At 29.5% G+C, this 18,480-nt stretch overlaps 1 protein-coding gene and 1 pseudogene across 2 annotated transcripts; both read left to right on the forward strand.

Moving 5' to 3' along the window:
- The first annotated feature begins 852 nt into the window (after nt 1–852).
- On the forward strand, nt 853–3,017 carry LOC107640093 (pentatricopeptide repeat-containing protein At2g22410, mitochondrial pseudogene; annotated as a pseudogene). Its single transcript, XR_015883618.1, has one exon. The product of XR_015883618.1 is annotated as a pentatricopeptide repeat-containing protein At2g22410, mitochondrial pseudogene (transcript).
- A 12,358-nt stretch (nt 3,018–15,375) lies between these two features.
- Nucleotides 15,376–16,194, forward strand: LOC107642820 (uncharacterized). Its single transcript, XM_016346297.3, has one exon. The coding sequence runs from the start codon at nt 15,508–15,510 to the stop codon at nt 16,018–16,020; it is 513 nt and encodes a 170-aa protein (XP_016201783.1). The 5' UTR covers nt 15,376–15,507; the 3' UTR covers nt 16,021–16,194.
- The last annotated feature ends 2,286 nt before the right edge of the window (nt 16,195–18,480 follow it).

Genomic DNA, 18,480 nt, shown 5'->3' on the forward strand with positions numbered 1-18,480 from the left:
TTCATGCTTATATGATAGCTGTATAAATATGAAAGGAAAGTGTGGAAAGAATTACTAATTAGTTTTGCATAATTTATAGTCAAACAATGTCCATTGGATCAGAAAACTAACAATTTTAAAATAAGAAAATAATATGCGATGATGGTAGAAATAAAGGTAAATTATAACCATATAAAATTAAACTATTAAAGAATTATAGATGTAGATATGTAGTAGCAAAATGAAATCCGACACTAAAAATCACTCACTAAAATAGTTATTTAATCATTGATTTGTATATAATAAATATTAAATATAAAATACATATTAAAAATATATTGAATAAAATATATATTTATATACAAATATATTATAACTGATTTGAGTAGTTGATTTTTTAGGTATTGCCAACATAATAATTCGAGATAACCAAGTTTGATAGTAATTCTTACAAAAGTGCCTAAATTGAGATAATACAACAATCTATTATATCTATGAAACATGATTATTGACTAAATTTCTATAGTAGTCTTTTAGATTTACGGCTTTTACCAATTTAGTCTCTCAGATTTAAAATTGTCTATACTAATTTTTGAGATTCATTTTCGGATACTATGTTAGTCTTTCCAGTGGTGAATTTGCGAATGAAGTGTTAAGTTATCTCTTCTTTATCACGTTGAATTGCAAAACGACTAACTAACGCGCAAGATTAATTTTCTTATCCAAATTGGTCCTTCCTATTTATAAACCCTAATTCACTCTATTAGTGATCTGTTGTATTTTTTATAAAATCAATTTTATCACGTCAGCCAATCCTTACAGCATGACAAATCTTTGTTCACTAACTCAGCACTGAAAAGATCTAGGGACCAATACAGGATATGAATCTTGAGACTAATATAATAAATTTTAAATTTAAAGACTAAATTGGTAAAACTAGGGAATAATACGAGAATTTAGTCCATGATTATTTGTAATTGTAGGGAAGCTAGGTAGGTAGATTTATTTGATTTGATTTGATGTCAGCCGCTCTGAAACACGCGACCGTTGGTTCCCGCCTGTTTTGCGTTCACTCAGCACAAAGCATTTGGCATAATTTCAAGTCACCCACTCACCAAACCCTTCACCATCTCTTAGAGCGATGTTCCTCCATGAGAGAGCTCAAGCTCCTCCATGCCCAGACTATCCTCCATGGCCTATCTGGTCAGGTGCTCACAATTGGCAAGCTTGTCTCTTTCTGCACTTCTCCCGAAATGGGGGATCTCCGTTATGCACAGCTTCTGTTCGACCAAAGTCCCCAACCTAATAAGTTCATGTACAATCATCTCATAAAGGGTTATTCAAATAGCGATGACCCAATAAGGTCTTTGTTACTTTACCGCCAAATGGTAAATGCTGGGATTTCCCCTAATGAGTTTACCATCCCCTTTGTTGTCAAAACTTGTGCTTGCAAATCCTTATATTGGGAAGCTGTTCTTCTTCATGCTCACGCTATTAAGCTTGGGATGGGGTCTCACGCTTGTGTGCAGAACGCTTTCTTGAGTGCCTATGTTGCTTGTCGCCTTATAAATAGTGCAAGGAAAGTGTTTGATGATATTTCTGATAGGACCCTGGTCTCATGGAATTCGATCATTAGTGGGTATGCTAAGCTGGGGTTTTGCAAAGAAGCCATCTTCTTGTTTCGAGAGATGCAAAAGTTGGATGTGGTGCCTGATGTGATCACCCTGGTTTGCTTGCTCTCTGTTTCCTCGAAGCATGGTAATTTGGAGTTGGGAAGATTCATGCATCTTTACATAATCGCTACCGGAATTGCAATTGATTCAATTGTGACGAATGCCCTCATTGATATGTATGCCAAGTGCGGGCATTTGCAATATGCCGAATGTGTTTTCGATCAAATGCTTGATAAGAATGTCATTTCGTGGACTTGTATGGTTAATGCATATGCTAACTATGGGCTTATTGATTATGCTTTGGAGATGTTTAATAGGATGCCAGTGAAAAATGTGGTTTCTTGGAATTCAATAATTTGCTGTCATGTTCAAGAAGGGAAATACATGGAAGCCATGGAACTTTTCCACACAATGTGTAGTTCAGGTGTGATGCCAGATGAGACCACTCTTGTTAGCGTTCTTTCATCCTGCAGTCACATGGGTGATTTGGAATTGGGGAAACAAGCTCACAATTACATCTGTAACAATAATATTACACTAAGTGTGACCCTTTGTAACGCCCTAATTGACATGTATGCTAAATGTGGTGCCCTTCAGACTGCCATGGACATCTTCTTTGGGATGCCAAAGAAGAATGTGGTGTCATGGAATGTTGCTATTGGGGCACTTGCTCTGCATGGTTTTGGAGAAGAAGCTATTGACATGTTCGAGAAGATGCAAGGAAGCGGGCTATTTCCTGACGAGATTACCTTCACAGGGCTACTTTCTGCTTGTAGTCACAGTGGTCTTTTGGACAAGGGGAGATATTACTTTGACATAATGAGTTCCAAGTTTGGGATTTCTCCTGGTGTTACACATTATGCATGCATGGTCAATCTTTTAGGGCGTGGCGGGCTCTTGGGAGAAGCGATGGCCCTAATCAAAGGGATGCCCATGAAACCTGATGTGGTGGTTTGGGGTGCTTTGCTTGGTGCTTGTAGAACCCATGGAAATCTAGAGATTGGTAAGCAAATCATGAAGCAATTGTTGGAGTTGGGAAGATATAATTCTGGGCTTTATGTGCTTCTCTCAAACATGTATTCAGAATCTCAAAGATGGGATGACATGAGAAAGATCAGGAAAATAATGGATGAAAGTGGGATAAAAAAGTGTTGGGCAATAAGTTCCATTGAAATCAATGGCTTTTGCTAACAGTATATACTAATGCTTTTGATCAATAAACAGATCATCTAAAGTTTGTAGGATATCTATGCAAACCTTTGTAGTGGAAATATACTTGCAATATTTGATTCTCAGTAGCAGTAAACAGCTTAAGTTTTAAAAAAAAAAAAAAACATATCTTCTTTTCAAGAGTAAAATTTTCAATGTATCCAAGTCATTACTGGTAAATGGGTATTCTCTCTGAGTTATGTGACCTTTATTATCAGGCTTTATTAAAATGTCTACACTGTAAATAAAAGCCTTATTCATCCTCTGCATAAAATAAATTTACTCAATCATTGACCAAAGAAAACTTGTAAATGGGCGTTTTAGTATTGATAAGTTTCAAACTGAAATGCACTTTAGGCGATATGCATGCCATTATTGTATAATTTAATCATAAGTCACACACAGAGCAAACCAATGATTTTTTTAAATCAATACATCTAACTGCATCAAGGCTACATATATTTTAAAAGGTAAGAAGATTCATGCTTGCTAGTGAAGGGACCTTCCTTATTAAAATCATACTCAATAATAGGACAACCCATTATCTTGCATAATGTTGATGTATCTTGGCTAAATTAATTGGATAAGGAGAGCAAACAATCAACTCCACCAACCGGCAATAACACATTGAACATAGTACAATATTATGAATCAAGACACCCTCAAAAAACAATAATCTTTGTTTTGTCAGTCCATTAGATTTTCAAATCCATTAAAGATGTTATATGGTCTTAGAATCATTGATCAAATTGGATATCTGATTATAAAGTTTGGAGTTGCCATTACCATGAACCTTCCTTCCTCCGCTAACACTTTTTGCCAGCAAGGTTGGCATGCCCAATTTGTTTGACCTCTAAAGAAAGAGGACACTTGAGTGGTCAATTGGAATGTACAAAATGGGTACCATTGCCACCAAATCCAATCTATAGCGTATCGGCGGTGCCATGGAATCATGCACTCTATACTCTTGTGTTCAATGTACAAATAGGTAGAAATTAATCAAATCATACTTTTTAAATTAATAACTAATCATATGTATTAATGCCTAATGAACTCCATCTAACACTCCAACATCAAGAATACCATCTCCCAAATACTAATAAGAAAACAAAATAAAACGGTTTTCTAATTAGAAAATTATAAGACATTACACTTCTAATACACAATATCTAAAAAAATTATGGAAATTCAAATAAAGGAAATAAAAATATTCTAGAACCAAGTAAAACAATACTCAACAAAAGGTTAAAGAAGCCAAAAGATGTAGTTCTTGGTGGCTACACTTATATATATTTGACATGTATTATATTAAATAATTTAGTTAAATATATTAAATTATTTATTATTATTTTTATGTAAAGATATTTTTAAGTAAGTAATATTTTTTTTCTTTTCACATTATTTTAAATTGAAAAGCATGAGATTTTAAGAAAATTTTCCTTAAAACATTATCGACATTAAAGATATTGATAATTAAAGTAACTTATATAACATTCTAAGATGGACATTCAGAAAATTGCTTCATCAACTATATTAGGTAAATACTAAAAATAGAATATATATTAAAATATAAAATATATATTAAAAATAAATTAAACTATATATATTTATATATAAATAAAAAATGACTGATTTTGGTAATTGTTTTTTTTTTTGAACAAGTAATATTTTTGTTTTATAATTATTTAAGTAGAATAATTTTAATATCATTACTATTTAATGATCTTAATTTTCTTTTTTCTTTTTTTTTTTATTAATAGTCAAATTAGTCCTTAAAAAATGAGATTCGTTTTCTAAATTCATCTCTAAAAGATTTTATCAATTAAATTGGTCCTTCAAAGAGTATCAATTAATCATATTTGTCATTCAATTACTCAATTAACAATTTTTGTCAACGAATAATGATATAAAATGTTAATTGATAGTATACATGACACCTAATATATCTAATTAGACGCTAATCAAATATATTTTGAAAATCTATTAATTTAGTAGCTAGATGATATTAGAAATAGGATTTATGTAATTGGAAAAAAAACTAAATTAATAGATTTTCATAAACATATTTGATCAATATTCAATTAGACATGTCAAGTATTATGTATGTTGTTAATTAATATTTCATAACATTATTCATTGACGAAAATTATTAATGGAGTGACTGAAGGACAAATATAATTAATTTGTATATTTGATAAACTAATTTGATTGAAAAAATATTTCCATAACGAATTTAAAGAATATATCATTTTTAAGGAACTAATTTGATTATCAATTTTTTTTCTTTCAATTGCATTGTTACTTACTTGGACAATATGTAGTCATAATATTAAGTAAAAAAAGTATAGGTAAATAATTTTAAGAGTAAATACCCTCTTCGACCCCTATCCTTTTTGAAAATTGACTAGTCGCACTCTAACCTTTAGAATTTGACAAATTGGCCCTGAGTATTTGCTCCGTTAGACACATTGATCCTTCCGTGGCTCCCTCGCTTAAAACTTGACGGAAAATGCTGACCTATAACGGTGAGCAGGTGACCTAGCATGTACACATCAGCTGGATTTGTTAGGATAATTTAACTCCTGCCCAGTCATCAAAACGTCGTCGTTTGAAGGAAAGGAGAGAAGTGCGTTTTAGTGACCTTCTCCCACTGAAGATGAGCCCTACAAACCCCTTCCACCTGATTTCTGTATCCAAGAGGAGATATTGCTTAAGGCCACCAGCAATGAAATGACCAACTCATACACATGGTTACAGCAACATAGGATTGGTGTCTTTTTTTTTTTTTTTGTTATGGATCCACAATGTATTAAAGGCTGGGACCTATTGTTTAATGACTTAAAGTATGTAACAGACTACTAGTGATCTTTTGTTTAGAGAGTAAACATTTAACTCAACAAAATATTTTTTTTTTGTTTCCAGCTGATACATCAGCAGACTAAGCTATGCCTATGTGTATAGCATTATGAATGAAATTCTTTTGCTTTTGGATATAAATCACACTGTCGAAGATTTCATAGATCCGTAACTATTACACAAAATTAGATTATCATTAATACAACGAAATCACAATCTATCCATATATAACATAGTTACTACATATCCAAAAGCAAACTTTCTATATATTAACATTAACCATACATCCCATACTGCAACAACATACAATCTATGTCCTAGATAACAACGTATTTCACTGCTGCTAATACAATTAACATGGCTACCATAACATAGACCTTAAATCCAATACTCCATTTCTTTGAATTTTCTTCAATTGCCAAATCCACTTTGTGCTCCAATTGCTCAAATCTATTCTCTAGAACATTCTTTCATCTACATCAATGTCTTCCTCATGTGCAAAATGACAAGAAATCAGCTCCTCCAGCCATCTGAAGTAGTTGCAGTGAGGTCGTTCCGTCTGCAATTGCAGTTATTATGAAGATCATTTGTTCAAGCACAAAGGCAAATTGACTACAATAATCAAGCCTGAAAGAACACTTACACGATAGTGACAACAATCGAAGAAAATCCTGTCTGAGTTCTTGGCAGTTGCAGATCCTTGCATAATTGCATAACTTCCACACTTGTATTTAGGGTGTTAAAACTTCACCTTCTTTCCTCCACTAGCATTACTCGAACCCATCCTACCCTTCCTCCAACCACAACGGGTCTGAGCGGCTGAGGATAGCTCTGCGTCACTCATGGTTGCTACTTGAGTTAGGGTTCGAAGAGGAGGATAAAGGGGAGAAGGTCACTAAAACGCGCGTCTCTCCTTTCCTTCAATCGACGACGTTTTGATGACTGGACAGGGGCCAAATTGTCCTAACAAATTCAGCTGATGTGTACATGTCAGGTCGCCTGCTCATCGTTATAGGTCAGCGTTTTTCGTCGAGTTTCAAGTGAGGGAGCCACAGAAGGGTCGATGTGTCTAACGAAGCAAATACTCAAGGGCCGATTTGTCAAATTTTAAAGGTTAGGGTGCGGTTAGTCAATTTTCAAAAAAGACAGGGGTCGGAAAGGGTATTTACTCTAATTATAAATAACTGCAATTAATAATTATTAATTTTGTATTTTTAAAAGATAAAATTTAAATAATTATTAATTAATGACAATTAATGAGTAGACTTTGTTAGATAAATAATAAATTTTGTAAACAATATGGATAATGGATTTTAAAATTGGCCCAAAAAAGTAAAAACACACTACATTTTCAAATTATCCACCTAAATCTTAATATTAGGATAACTATCCGCACACCTAATAAATTGAACATCAAATATATCTATTGTTCACATTATTTAGTGTTTTCATCGTCTACCTATATTTTTTCTTAATTAATATAGTGTGCAGTTTAAAATAATTTGTTGGCCTGCTACTTATTACCTAGTGGGATTGTATTAATAAGTAAGCTACTAGCAATTATTAATGACGCATGTGTTTCCTTATTAATTGAAACGTTAGTACAAATTCATACGACATATATAAATGTAATTTCTAAGATTTCTTATAATCACATATCCAAACAATATAAAGAAAATAAAATAAAAAATGATTATACTTATAACTACATGAATATCGATCCATTGAATCTCAATTAAAATTAGGTGAGGCAATTGTTACAAAAACATTCAAAACTCTTGCCAAAGTTGGCAACCATCCCTATTCATCCTCTTTATTCTCGACAAAACATGTGAACTTTAAACCTTGTAATGGCAAACAAAAACAAATGCAGAGACTGAAAAGGATGCTTAAACTAATTCGTTACGTCCCCCCCTCCCCCCAAAAAAAAAACCCAAAAAAATTCCAAAAATGTTTATATATAGGTCAAGATATAAGGCTCTGAATAACAAAAAATATATATATTTATTACTAGCGAAGGCAAAGGTAAGCTCGGAAATTATTAATTACTCTATACTTTTGAAAGAATATAAGGATACTAATCCGAAAAAAAAAATATTTAACTAAAGGAATCATGCAAAAGACTGTCACTTTCTATTTTTCTCATGTATATCACAAAATTTTAAAATATAGTGATGAGAACTGAGAAGCTTTGGTTGCATTATTGTTTGTACATCCGGTCTTATTTGGTAGACATTATTGCATGCAACTTTTCTAATTCAGTAGTCTAGCTAGTATGGAAATACTCAAAAGCCCTTAGCGAAAAATGTTAGCTTTTTAATCAATATATCACAATTTCTAAAAGCCTTTGATACGAGGACACTATGTCATTTAAACTATAACTTATTAGCACAAATTTTAAAATTTAGTATCAAAATATTATTATTCTTTTTAAATTAGTTATTTAGATACCATGCATAATTTTGACACAAGTACACCTATTTTTCTTTTACATGGTGCCTGGAAGACGGTTATTCCAAAAATACTTCTTAACAAAAAAACATTAATTCATAAAGTATTTACTGTAGTAAAAACTCAGGTGCAGTCGATTTCACGTGAAGTTGATAGCTGAAAGCCGTTAGATGAAAATTTAGTCAAATTAGTCAAATTATCTAACGACTCTCAATTATCAACTTCACGTGAAATCGATTGCACCTGAGTTTCTACCATTTACTGTTCTGAAGACACTAAATCAGAACTGAATTTCATAAAAAAAAAAAAAAAAAAAAAGCGTTGAACGCAAAGGCACCTTCTCGTAAAAAGCTAATAGGTGCAACCATCATGATAAATCGGTAATATCTGAATAAATAATTTTAAAAATATATTTTAATAATAAATTTTGAAATAATGACATATTGGTTAAAAAGTCTTCAGTCTCATAATTTTCTTATTTAAGTTATTTGTTCACCTCTACTTTGTTACTCAAACAAAATCTCATGAACTTTTAAAAAAATATATTGATAAATACAAAAATTTGTTTTTGAAGAAAATGAATAAAAAAAAAAAGATGGATTGATGGAATACTGTAGAAAATGTATATCCTTTCAAATTTGAACTGGTCTCATCGATAAAAAGTTTGATACAATATGTTACATATTGAAATTTTTTTCGAGCTAGATCTATGTATGTAATTAGTTTATGTACCTAACAAAGAAGAATGCCGAGTAAGGAAATTATAAAATTTAAATTATTAAGTAGAGATACGTAAATAATTTAAAAAATATTAGAGATCAGTATTTTTGGTAAAAAAAATGAAAACTAAACTCAAATATAAGGCAAATAAAAAATATTGATTATTTAACATTTGTGTAAAAAATTATCATATATTTAATATGTTATAATTATGGTAATTAAATAACCATAGACTAATATTTTCATTTTAACACCACAGGTTAATTAAGTTTGATTATGTAAGCCGCCAGTATAGTGTAGGGAGAAGATAATGGAAAGAATTAGAGAATTTAATAAGAAAAAAGACATTTAGGTGGACCTAGAAATTCTTTTAAGATAAAAAGGCCAAATCATTGTGTGGGGGAAGGAGAATAGTGAAGATTGAAGAAGCTTCTTGGTAAGCATTGAGGGGTATCTCTGATAATTATTTCATGCATTACAACCAAAGCAAAAGCCAAATAATGAAATTGTAAAGCTATGGAAGAGAAAGACATACATGCCTTTTTTTAACAAGATATCATATTGGACCCCAAGTTTAAATTTTATACAAAAAATAAATTCAATTAAAGTAAGGGGTTCTCTTTATTAGCCCCCACCATCTTTAACCGCCACCAAAAACCACATAAGATAAGGCATTATATGTACCTTCTCTCTTTGCTTCATAGAGAAGAATTTCTTAACATGTGCATGCATGGTATCATCAAGTGAAAAGTGAGTTCAGTATATAATGAAGATTGTGCAACCATTTCCAACTTTGATTGTTTGTTTGCTTTTAATGGCATGGGAGATGAGAAGAAAATTTTTCCTCTACATAATTTAATATATATATATATGAATGTGAAATTATAATTAATCATTATTTTTAGGGCAAATCACTTATATAAACCAAGGAGAGAAAATATTTACACAAATCCGCAAAATCAAAATTTGGTTCATGAATCCACCAATGCATGATTCGAACTATGTACACACCCGCATCCACTAATTCGAATCAACCTGATTCCAATTACACATACACAGTAATTCGAATTACACCCACACACACGTTTCCAAGTAATTTGAATTTGACTGATTCGAATTATTCATGGTATAATTTGAATTATGCTGTTAAAAAATTAATAATTTATTAAAAAAAATTATTAAAAAATTAATAATTTATTAAAAAAATTTATTAAAAAATTAAAAAAATATATATTTTATTTCATACATTAAAAAAAGCTAACAAAATATTTAATTACGAGAGTTCTTTAAAATATTAATGAGCTATCAATTTGAATTCCATACAATACTCTTTTGTCCATTTTTAATAGCTCATAAATATTTTTTAACAAATTTTTTAATAAATTTATTTAAATTATACTACAAAAAATATTTTATTCTATGCAAAACAATTTTTAAAAAAATGACTTAAAAAATGTTAGGAGTACTATAAAAGTTTGTAATGTTCTAATGACTTAGGTAAATACATGTATGTACTCAAATTTTAAATAAAATACTCTACATAGTCAATAATAATTTAGAAATTAAAGAAAATATTTTATTCCATACAAAATAATTTAAAAATATATTTTATTTTATACAAAATAATTTTAAAAAAATAGCTTAAAAGATGTTATGAATATTATAAAAGTTTGTAATATTCTAGTGATTTAGGTAAATATATGATAAAAATATATTTTCTTTAATTTCTAAATTATAGTGATTATGTAGAGTATTTCTTTAATGTCCTAAGTCATTAGGACATTACAAATTTTTATAGTACTCCTAACATCTTTTAAGCTATTTTTTAAATTATTTTGCATAGAATAAAATATTTTTTTAAGTATAATTTAAATAAATTTATTAAAAAAATATTCATGAGCTATCAAGAATGGGCAGAAGAGTATTGTATAGAATTCGAATTGCTCACCATATAATTTGAATCAGAGTGATTCGAACTTCCCCATGATAATTCGAATCATGTATTATCTCACCATATAATTTAAATAATTTTATTAAAAAATTATCATGAATATTTTTTAATAAATTTATTTAAATTTTTTGTAAATAAAATACTCTACATAGTCAATAATACTTTAGAAATTAAAGAAAATATATTTTTATTATGTATTTTCTTAAATCACTAGACTATTACAAACTTTTATAATACTCATAACATCTTTTAAGCCATTTTTTTAAAATTATTTTGTATAGAATAAAATATATTTTTTAATTATTTTGTATGGAATAAAATATTTTCTTTAATTTCTAAATTATTATTGACTATGTAGAGTATTTTATTTAAAATCTGAGTACATGCATGTATTTACTTAAGTCATTAGAATATTACAAATTTTTATAGTATTCCTAACATTTTTTAAGCCATTTTTTAAAATTATTTTGCATAGAATAAAATATTTTTTGTAGTATAATTTAAATAAATTTATTAAAAAATTTTGTTAAAAAATATTTATGAGCTATTAAAAATGGACAAAAGAATATTGTATAGAATTCGAATTAATAGCTCATTAATATTTTAAAGAAGTGTCGTAATTAAATATTTTGTTAGTTTTTTTTTAATGTATGAAATAAAATATATATTTTTAATTTTTTTAATAAATTTTTTAATAAATTATTAATTTCTAAACAGCATAATTCAAATTATACCACGAATAATTCGAATCATCCTGATTCGAATTATTGTGTATGTGTAATTCGAATCAGGTTGATTCGAATTAGTGGGCGTGTGCGTGTATACATAGTTCAAATTACATTGATTCAAATTACATGTAGTTTGAGTTCGAATTGATCTAGTTCGAACTATATAGAAATGTACATTAGTGAATTCATGAACTAGATTTTAGTTTGACGAATTTGTGTAAAATTTTATTCTTCTTGACTTAATAGAGTGATTTGCCCTTATTTTTAGCTTGCCTGTTATTTAAAATGTCAAATGATTTTATGTTTTACTTTTAAGAACATGTAAGATCAAATTGGTACCTAAACCTGATATTCAAATGTTTAGATATTTTAGTTGCATTGTAATAATATAGAGATGTCATTTTATTCATTACTTTAATTTATCAATGAAAACGACTAAATTAAATTCATCAATTATTAACACATAATTCAATGTCTACAGTCGATCGTAGAATGATAAGGAGATGAGCTTTGGTTTCTTGTGGCAGCAAGAATATATAAAGTTGGTGGGGAATTTGATCCAAACCAATCCAGGAGATTATTAAGTAAAAGAAACGATATTTATATTATTTTTATACATTCTTTTATTATAGTATGAAAGATATAAATTTATTTTTCTTATTTCATATAATAATAATAATAATAATAATAATAATAATAATTCTCACTAACAAAATTACAAATATCACTATATACCAGCTAGACTTCAACTTGCTTTGGAAATGGAAAAGGAGAGACAGAAGCAGAGATTGAGGCTGATGATATAATTCATGAAAAAAATGTATAGCTGGAATAGATAGTGATAGAGTTCCTGGTAATATTCTGATTTCAGCTGAGAGATATATTATGTTTATATGGGCAAAAATCTAAAAACTATAAATTTGAAACTAAACATTTTTGCGCACCTAAAATTTATACTCATTGATAGTTGATTAATTTTTTTTATTATTTTCCATTTTTGCTTATGCTATATATTAATATTTTGGAAGCTTTAGTTCATTTTATGCCAAGACAATATATATAATAGGGTGGCCAGTGTTATTTATAATTACTACAATTGCTCGAGCATACATAAATGATATTTGTTGGCTGGCATCAATCCCCTGAATTTATTAGTCATTTGTTGTTGTTGGACGTATTTGGTTGAATAATAAAGATATTTTCAACTTTAGGAAAAAGACATATAATTCTACATCATGATGTATCTTAATCTGTTTTCGTCATTCAATGATTATTGTTTTGGTGGTTATTTTTACGAAAATATTTTAATGTAAAAATGATATTATAAATGGAGTATATTTTAAATATTTGTGATATAAAGAATTTAAATATTATTTAAAAATTATGAGTTTATATTTTAAAATATTTAATTTAATTTGATGTATTTTAATTTTATTTACTTAGTTATTAAATTAGATTTTATGTTTAAGATTTATATTTTTTTTATTTTATTCTAATAAGACATTTTAAATACGTCATAAATGATTGTAATCGTCGTTGAGTAATTAGAAATGTAAATTTTTTTTTTGGTTTTATAATGAAATTATAATGTAGACAAATAAGATTGAGTAAATTTATCTTTTGTTGTATTAGAAAATTAGATAGAAGGTTAAGTGAATTTTTTCGATTCAATTCTCAAACTATTATATGAACAAATTAGATTGAGAAGTCACTTTTTTATTATATCAAGAAATTAAATAAAAAATTAAATAATTTTGTTTGTATTTAATTTTAATTTATTCTTTTATTTTTTATTTTAATATATTTTTAGTCAATTTTAATTCATATTTTTTATTTATTTTTTATTCGTATCATAAATTATTATTAAATAATTTAATAAATTTGATTAAACATATAATTTTTTATATAAAGATTTTTTTTATAGAAATAGTCAGTTAATTATATGGTTTAATTTACACCATAAAGCACAAGTTATTATGAGGGCCTTACACTACATATGAAGATGCAATTGTTAAAAAGCTACATTTTTTCGTATACATTCGCACACAATTAAGGGAAAATTGAATAACACTTTAATATTCGAATCAGAATAGAGAATATGTTATCATATAGAAAGAAAATTTAGTATAAAAAACATTATCTTCCTCACAAAACTATTAATAATTTAGTAACGTATTGGTATAGTTTTGTAGAGTTTACTGTTGCGAAAGTCATATTGTTGGACGTGAAACGTGGCTTCTTGTGCGCCTTGCACCGAAGCACTAGTGGCTTCAATGGTCGCCACGTCGTTTTCCCTTCTGACTCTTGCTTTATATAACTCTTCCACCCTCCAATAATCCATCTCAACTTTATTTTGTTTCCTTCCTCGTTAAATTAAACAATTTAAAGTTCCCCCAATAACGACAATCAAAACTGGGTACGTAATGGATGATATATATGTCCAATTATTTCCCGCGCCCTATAAACCAAAAGCAACCTCATTCAATAATGATACGCTTCGGAATAATTTTCCATGCACAATATAAGAACGCTAATTAAACTACTTATGCCTTCATTAATATTCACCTAACAACCCTTTATTTTCAACGTCATATCACCAAAACCGGGATCTCTTACCTTTTTATTAGCATGTAAGACTCTCTTCTAATCCTCATTTTAATTAATTAATTAATCAACGCCGTACTAACGTTATCCATAATAATGGCTGGCAAATCTTTCTTTTATTACTTTTATCAAACTTATAATCCTAGTTCTAAATAGATCCATGATTTAAAAGAATGGAAACTGTACAACAATAATGAAGAGCACATTTTATATTATATTTTTAATATTAGTCGATTTCCACGTGTTGGAAAAGAAGCAAGAAAAGAAGCCATACCCTAAAATTTCATATTATTATTAGTTAGCTTTTCTACTCTAATACTCGATCTTCATTGATAGACATAAGATTTATCGTTTTGCATAAATCCAGTGAAATGATTGCTTGGCTGCTTGCTATTCAGAAAAATGATTATTGTAGCAGTTAGCACAAAAGGGAAATTGGTGATTATTTTTTCATTGAATCCATTAAATAGGCGACAAACATTTAACATTAAGATATGTTTTCATTTAATATTATCATTTAGCAATATTAAAAGAAAAAAAATAAAATAAAACTGAAGGAAAGTAATCAGTATAGCACGGAGTAATGTAGATTGTAGAGGTAATTCTTTGAACAAATTGTATTAGGAACGAAGAATAGGCAAAATTAAAGTTCGATTTCCCATCCATCCCGTGAAGAACCTAACACGATGCTGAGAATCTCGAAAAAAAAAAATGAATGGCAGCACTTTTGGGTGTGGCCTGAGAGTGACGAATAGTGCCTTTATCCAAATTTCGCAAACTTTACCATCCCACTTTATTTCGCCATACCCCAAATCCCACCCTTAATTCTCCTAACAACAAGAAGAAGCGTTAGTTCATCATCCACGGTGTAAAATTAGGTACCACCATAACGAACAACACTGCCCCCCACTACAATCCACGTGATCTGCTCCACATTCTCATCAAACGGTTGAAATCGCTCCAAAAAAATATTTCCCAAATCCCGAACCCCCAAGTGGCAGGGTCCGTAATTTAAGAGAGAGTGTATTTCTATGTTATGACACACACTAATGCGCGCGCTACTAGTACAACCTGTCAACAACAACTTACAGCCTGGAAAGCCATTCCCACTGTTCAAAAATTTTAACAATTTTAAATAATATCCGACGTGGCAAAACGGTCCAAATCACGAGGTTGGTTCGTTCTATATATAATCTCCGCCTCGTGTTCCTTTTTCCTCCAGCTAATGCTCATTAACACCTCCCTTCTCGCAGTACCTTCCACCCTCCGACTCGCTGACTCACTGAGTCACGCATAGAACATAAAAACAGAAAGAAAGAAAGAAAAGAGAAAGATAATGGGAAACTGTAGCTCAGCCGATTCAGCGGAGGTAGTTGCAACGGCCAAGCTCGTTCTCCAAGACGGGACGTTACAGGAATTCTCGTACCCTGTGAAGGTCTCGTACCTCTTGGGAGAGAACCCTACCTGCTTTATATGCAACTCCGATCAGATGGACTTTGACGACGTCGTTACCGCAGTTGACGAAGACGAAGTGTTGCAACCGGGACAACTCTATTTCGTTCTTCCTTTAAACCGCCTGAGGCAACCCTTGCAGCCTGCAGAGATGGCCGCATTGGCCGTTAAGGCCAGCTCCGCTCTCATGAAGAGCGCCGCTGCCACCTCCGACAAATACGGATATCGCCGCAAACAGATTGTCATAACTGCCCAACCGGATTATAAGTCTTTACGGAGTGTTTCTGCCGCAGCTGGTGGCGGAGCTGCCGTTTCTTCACGTAGGTCCAGGAGAGCCAGTAGTAGAAGTGGTGGTAAGGAGAAGTTCGCGGCGTTGTTGACTTCTATACCGGAGTAGGGGCATTTTTGGAAGAAAATGTGCTTCGGTCAACTTTTTTTTTTAAATTTCTTTGTGAATATATTAAATATGGAGAAAATTAAATATAAAAAAATTTTGAAGATTAGTTTTTATGTAGAGCTTGTAATTTAGTGAACCATCGAAGCTATTAGATTCGTGAAGAGAATTAGCCAAGTCTTGTGGGATATTCGAATCTTTAATTTCCTGTCTCCTCTTTTCCATTTTAATTTGTAGTAGATCTGAAGTTTTAACCCGGTGAATCGGATAGCATTGAGAGTTGGTGCAATATTTTTGGTATGAGATTTAATTCTTGAAGGAATTTTATTCTTGAAAACGACATCAAACTAATCCAATACGGTAACTTAAGCGTCCAAAATGTAGCATATTATTTATTGTATTAGATATGTAACAGTAGTTAATACAGTAACAGTAGTTAATACTGTGGCCATTGACAGTAACAGCATGTGTCCTGTGATTTGTAATTACCGACCTTCTCTAAGTGGAAACTTAGCTTGTATCCATATCTTAAATTAATGATTATCAAATACTAATTTCAACTACAGAAGAGTACCTTGTCCTTGTTCCCGTATCAAACGTAGAATCAACATACAGTAGTAGTAGAAGACATAAAAAACAAATGGGTAAAGTTTTTTTTTTTTTAATTTGTTAAAAATTTTAAAAATATGTTTAAATTTTATTTTGTTTTAAAAAAATTTTATTTGTATTAAATTTATCTCTAACGACTAATTTTTAAAAAAAATTATGACTAATTTAAAAAGAATTTCATAAGAACAGTATTTAACACAAGTGAATTAAATATATTTATTATGTATTATTGTTGAATTAATTTTAATTTTTTTAAAATTTAATTATTAAAAATATATTTAAAACAAATCAAAAAATTTTAGAATAAAATTAAAATAAAATAAAACTTAATATTATTTTAAAATTTTTTAATAAATTTTAAGGGCAAAAATATAGTTTACCCAAAACAAGTTAAGAGGCTAAATACAAAAGACAATGAATGCTATTTGGATATGATCTGTTTGTAATAATTTGAGGCATAACAAAAACGATTATTTTGATTTTGGAAGTGCCTGTTTGTAAATACCTTTTATCATCTTATTGCATTGGCCGAGTATTGCTTCACCAAAAAAGCTGAGGTCTTACTAATTTCAACTGTTTTTATCAGTCATTATTTCTGCCACTAATACAATATCATCGTTAACCTTAGAACATAATCTATATTGAAATGTAAATATATAAATAACAAGGTAAATTTGTATTTTTTATCTCTCTGTTGTATTAAATATCCTAATTATCAAATGCAACACTTTAAATGTCTACATTCTACACTCAATTTTTATAAACACAGACACACTAGACAACCCGAATAATTTTTTGGGGGATCTAGGATCTTACTCTTGTTTTTTCCAAAACTTTTTTTTGTCTATATATTCTGGATATTAATAGCTAAAATAATTTCAAATAGGTATATATATTATCATTCAGTGTCAGACAAAATTAAACAGCCTTGGGATTAGTTTGCCAAAGGATTAAAATATGCAAGCCTATATGTCTAGGCTTGATAGAATGAATATGAATATCACCTTATCCTTATCCTCCAACATTTATTTACAGGCAATGGCTCAAATTAAATATATAAATATTCGTCTAAAATGTCTTTATTTCCCCGTTTTGGACGACTTACCTTTCAAAAGCCAATTCATGCAGGATTGACAGCTGAAAGACTAGAGTATATTTTGTAATGCCATAATGAAAGTGATCCATAAAAAATAATAATTTAGTTGGTTGCATTATGGATAAATATTCAAGGGGTTGAGTTTTGAGGATGTTGACGGACTAATATATGGTATAGAAAATATTGAGTGAATATATAATATTGTTATTTTTAAATTGATAATGTTATTTTTAATTTTAAAAAATATTGTTATAAATATGATTTATACTGATAGTAGTATTTCTAAGCAGTTTTTAAAGCAATTAAAATTTTTTCAATTATAATCGGCCAACAAAATAATGGATGAATAAAAATTAAGAAGAGAAAAAAAAATATTGGATGTTTCAAATGCTTTTATATTTTTAAATTAAAAAAGAAAAGTATAGATAAACAATGAAAATACTAAACAATGTAAACAATGAATATATCAGATGTTCAATTCATTGGGTGTGCGGATAATTATCCTAATATTAATATTTAGGTGGATACAGGGACGGAGCCACCTATAACCAAAGGGGGGCAATGACCCTCCCAAATTTCAAATTTTCTTTATAAATTGTGTACAAAATTTATTTTAGTCCCCTTAAAAGTTTTATTTTACTTTTTTTTCTATTACAAGATTAATTTTTGGCTCCTCCCTCAACTTTAACCTAGCTTCGTCCCTTGGTGGATAATTTGGAGTGTAGTATGTTTTTATTTTATTGAGCTAATTTTAGAAT

Source organism: Arachis ipaensis, chromosome B5 (genome assembly GCF_059453495.1).
Source record: "Arachis ipaensis isolate K30076 ecotype BB chromosome B5, ASM5945349v1, whole genome shotgun sequence".
Classification (NCBI taxonomy): Eukaryota; Viridiplantae; Streptophyta; class Magnoliopsida; order Fabales; family Fabaceae; genus Arachis; species Arachis ipaensis.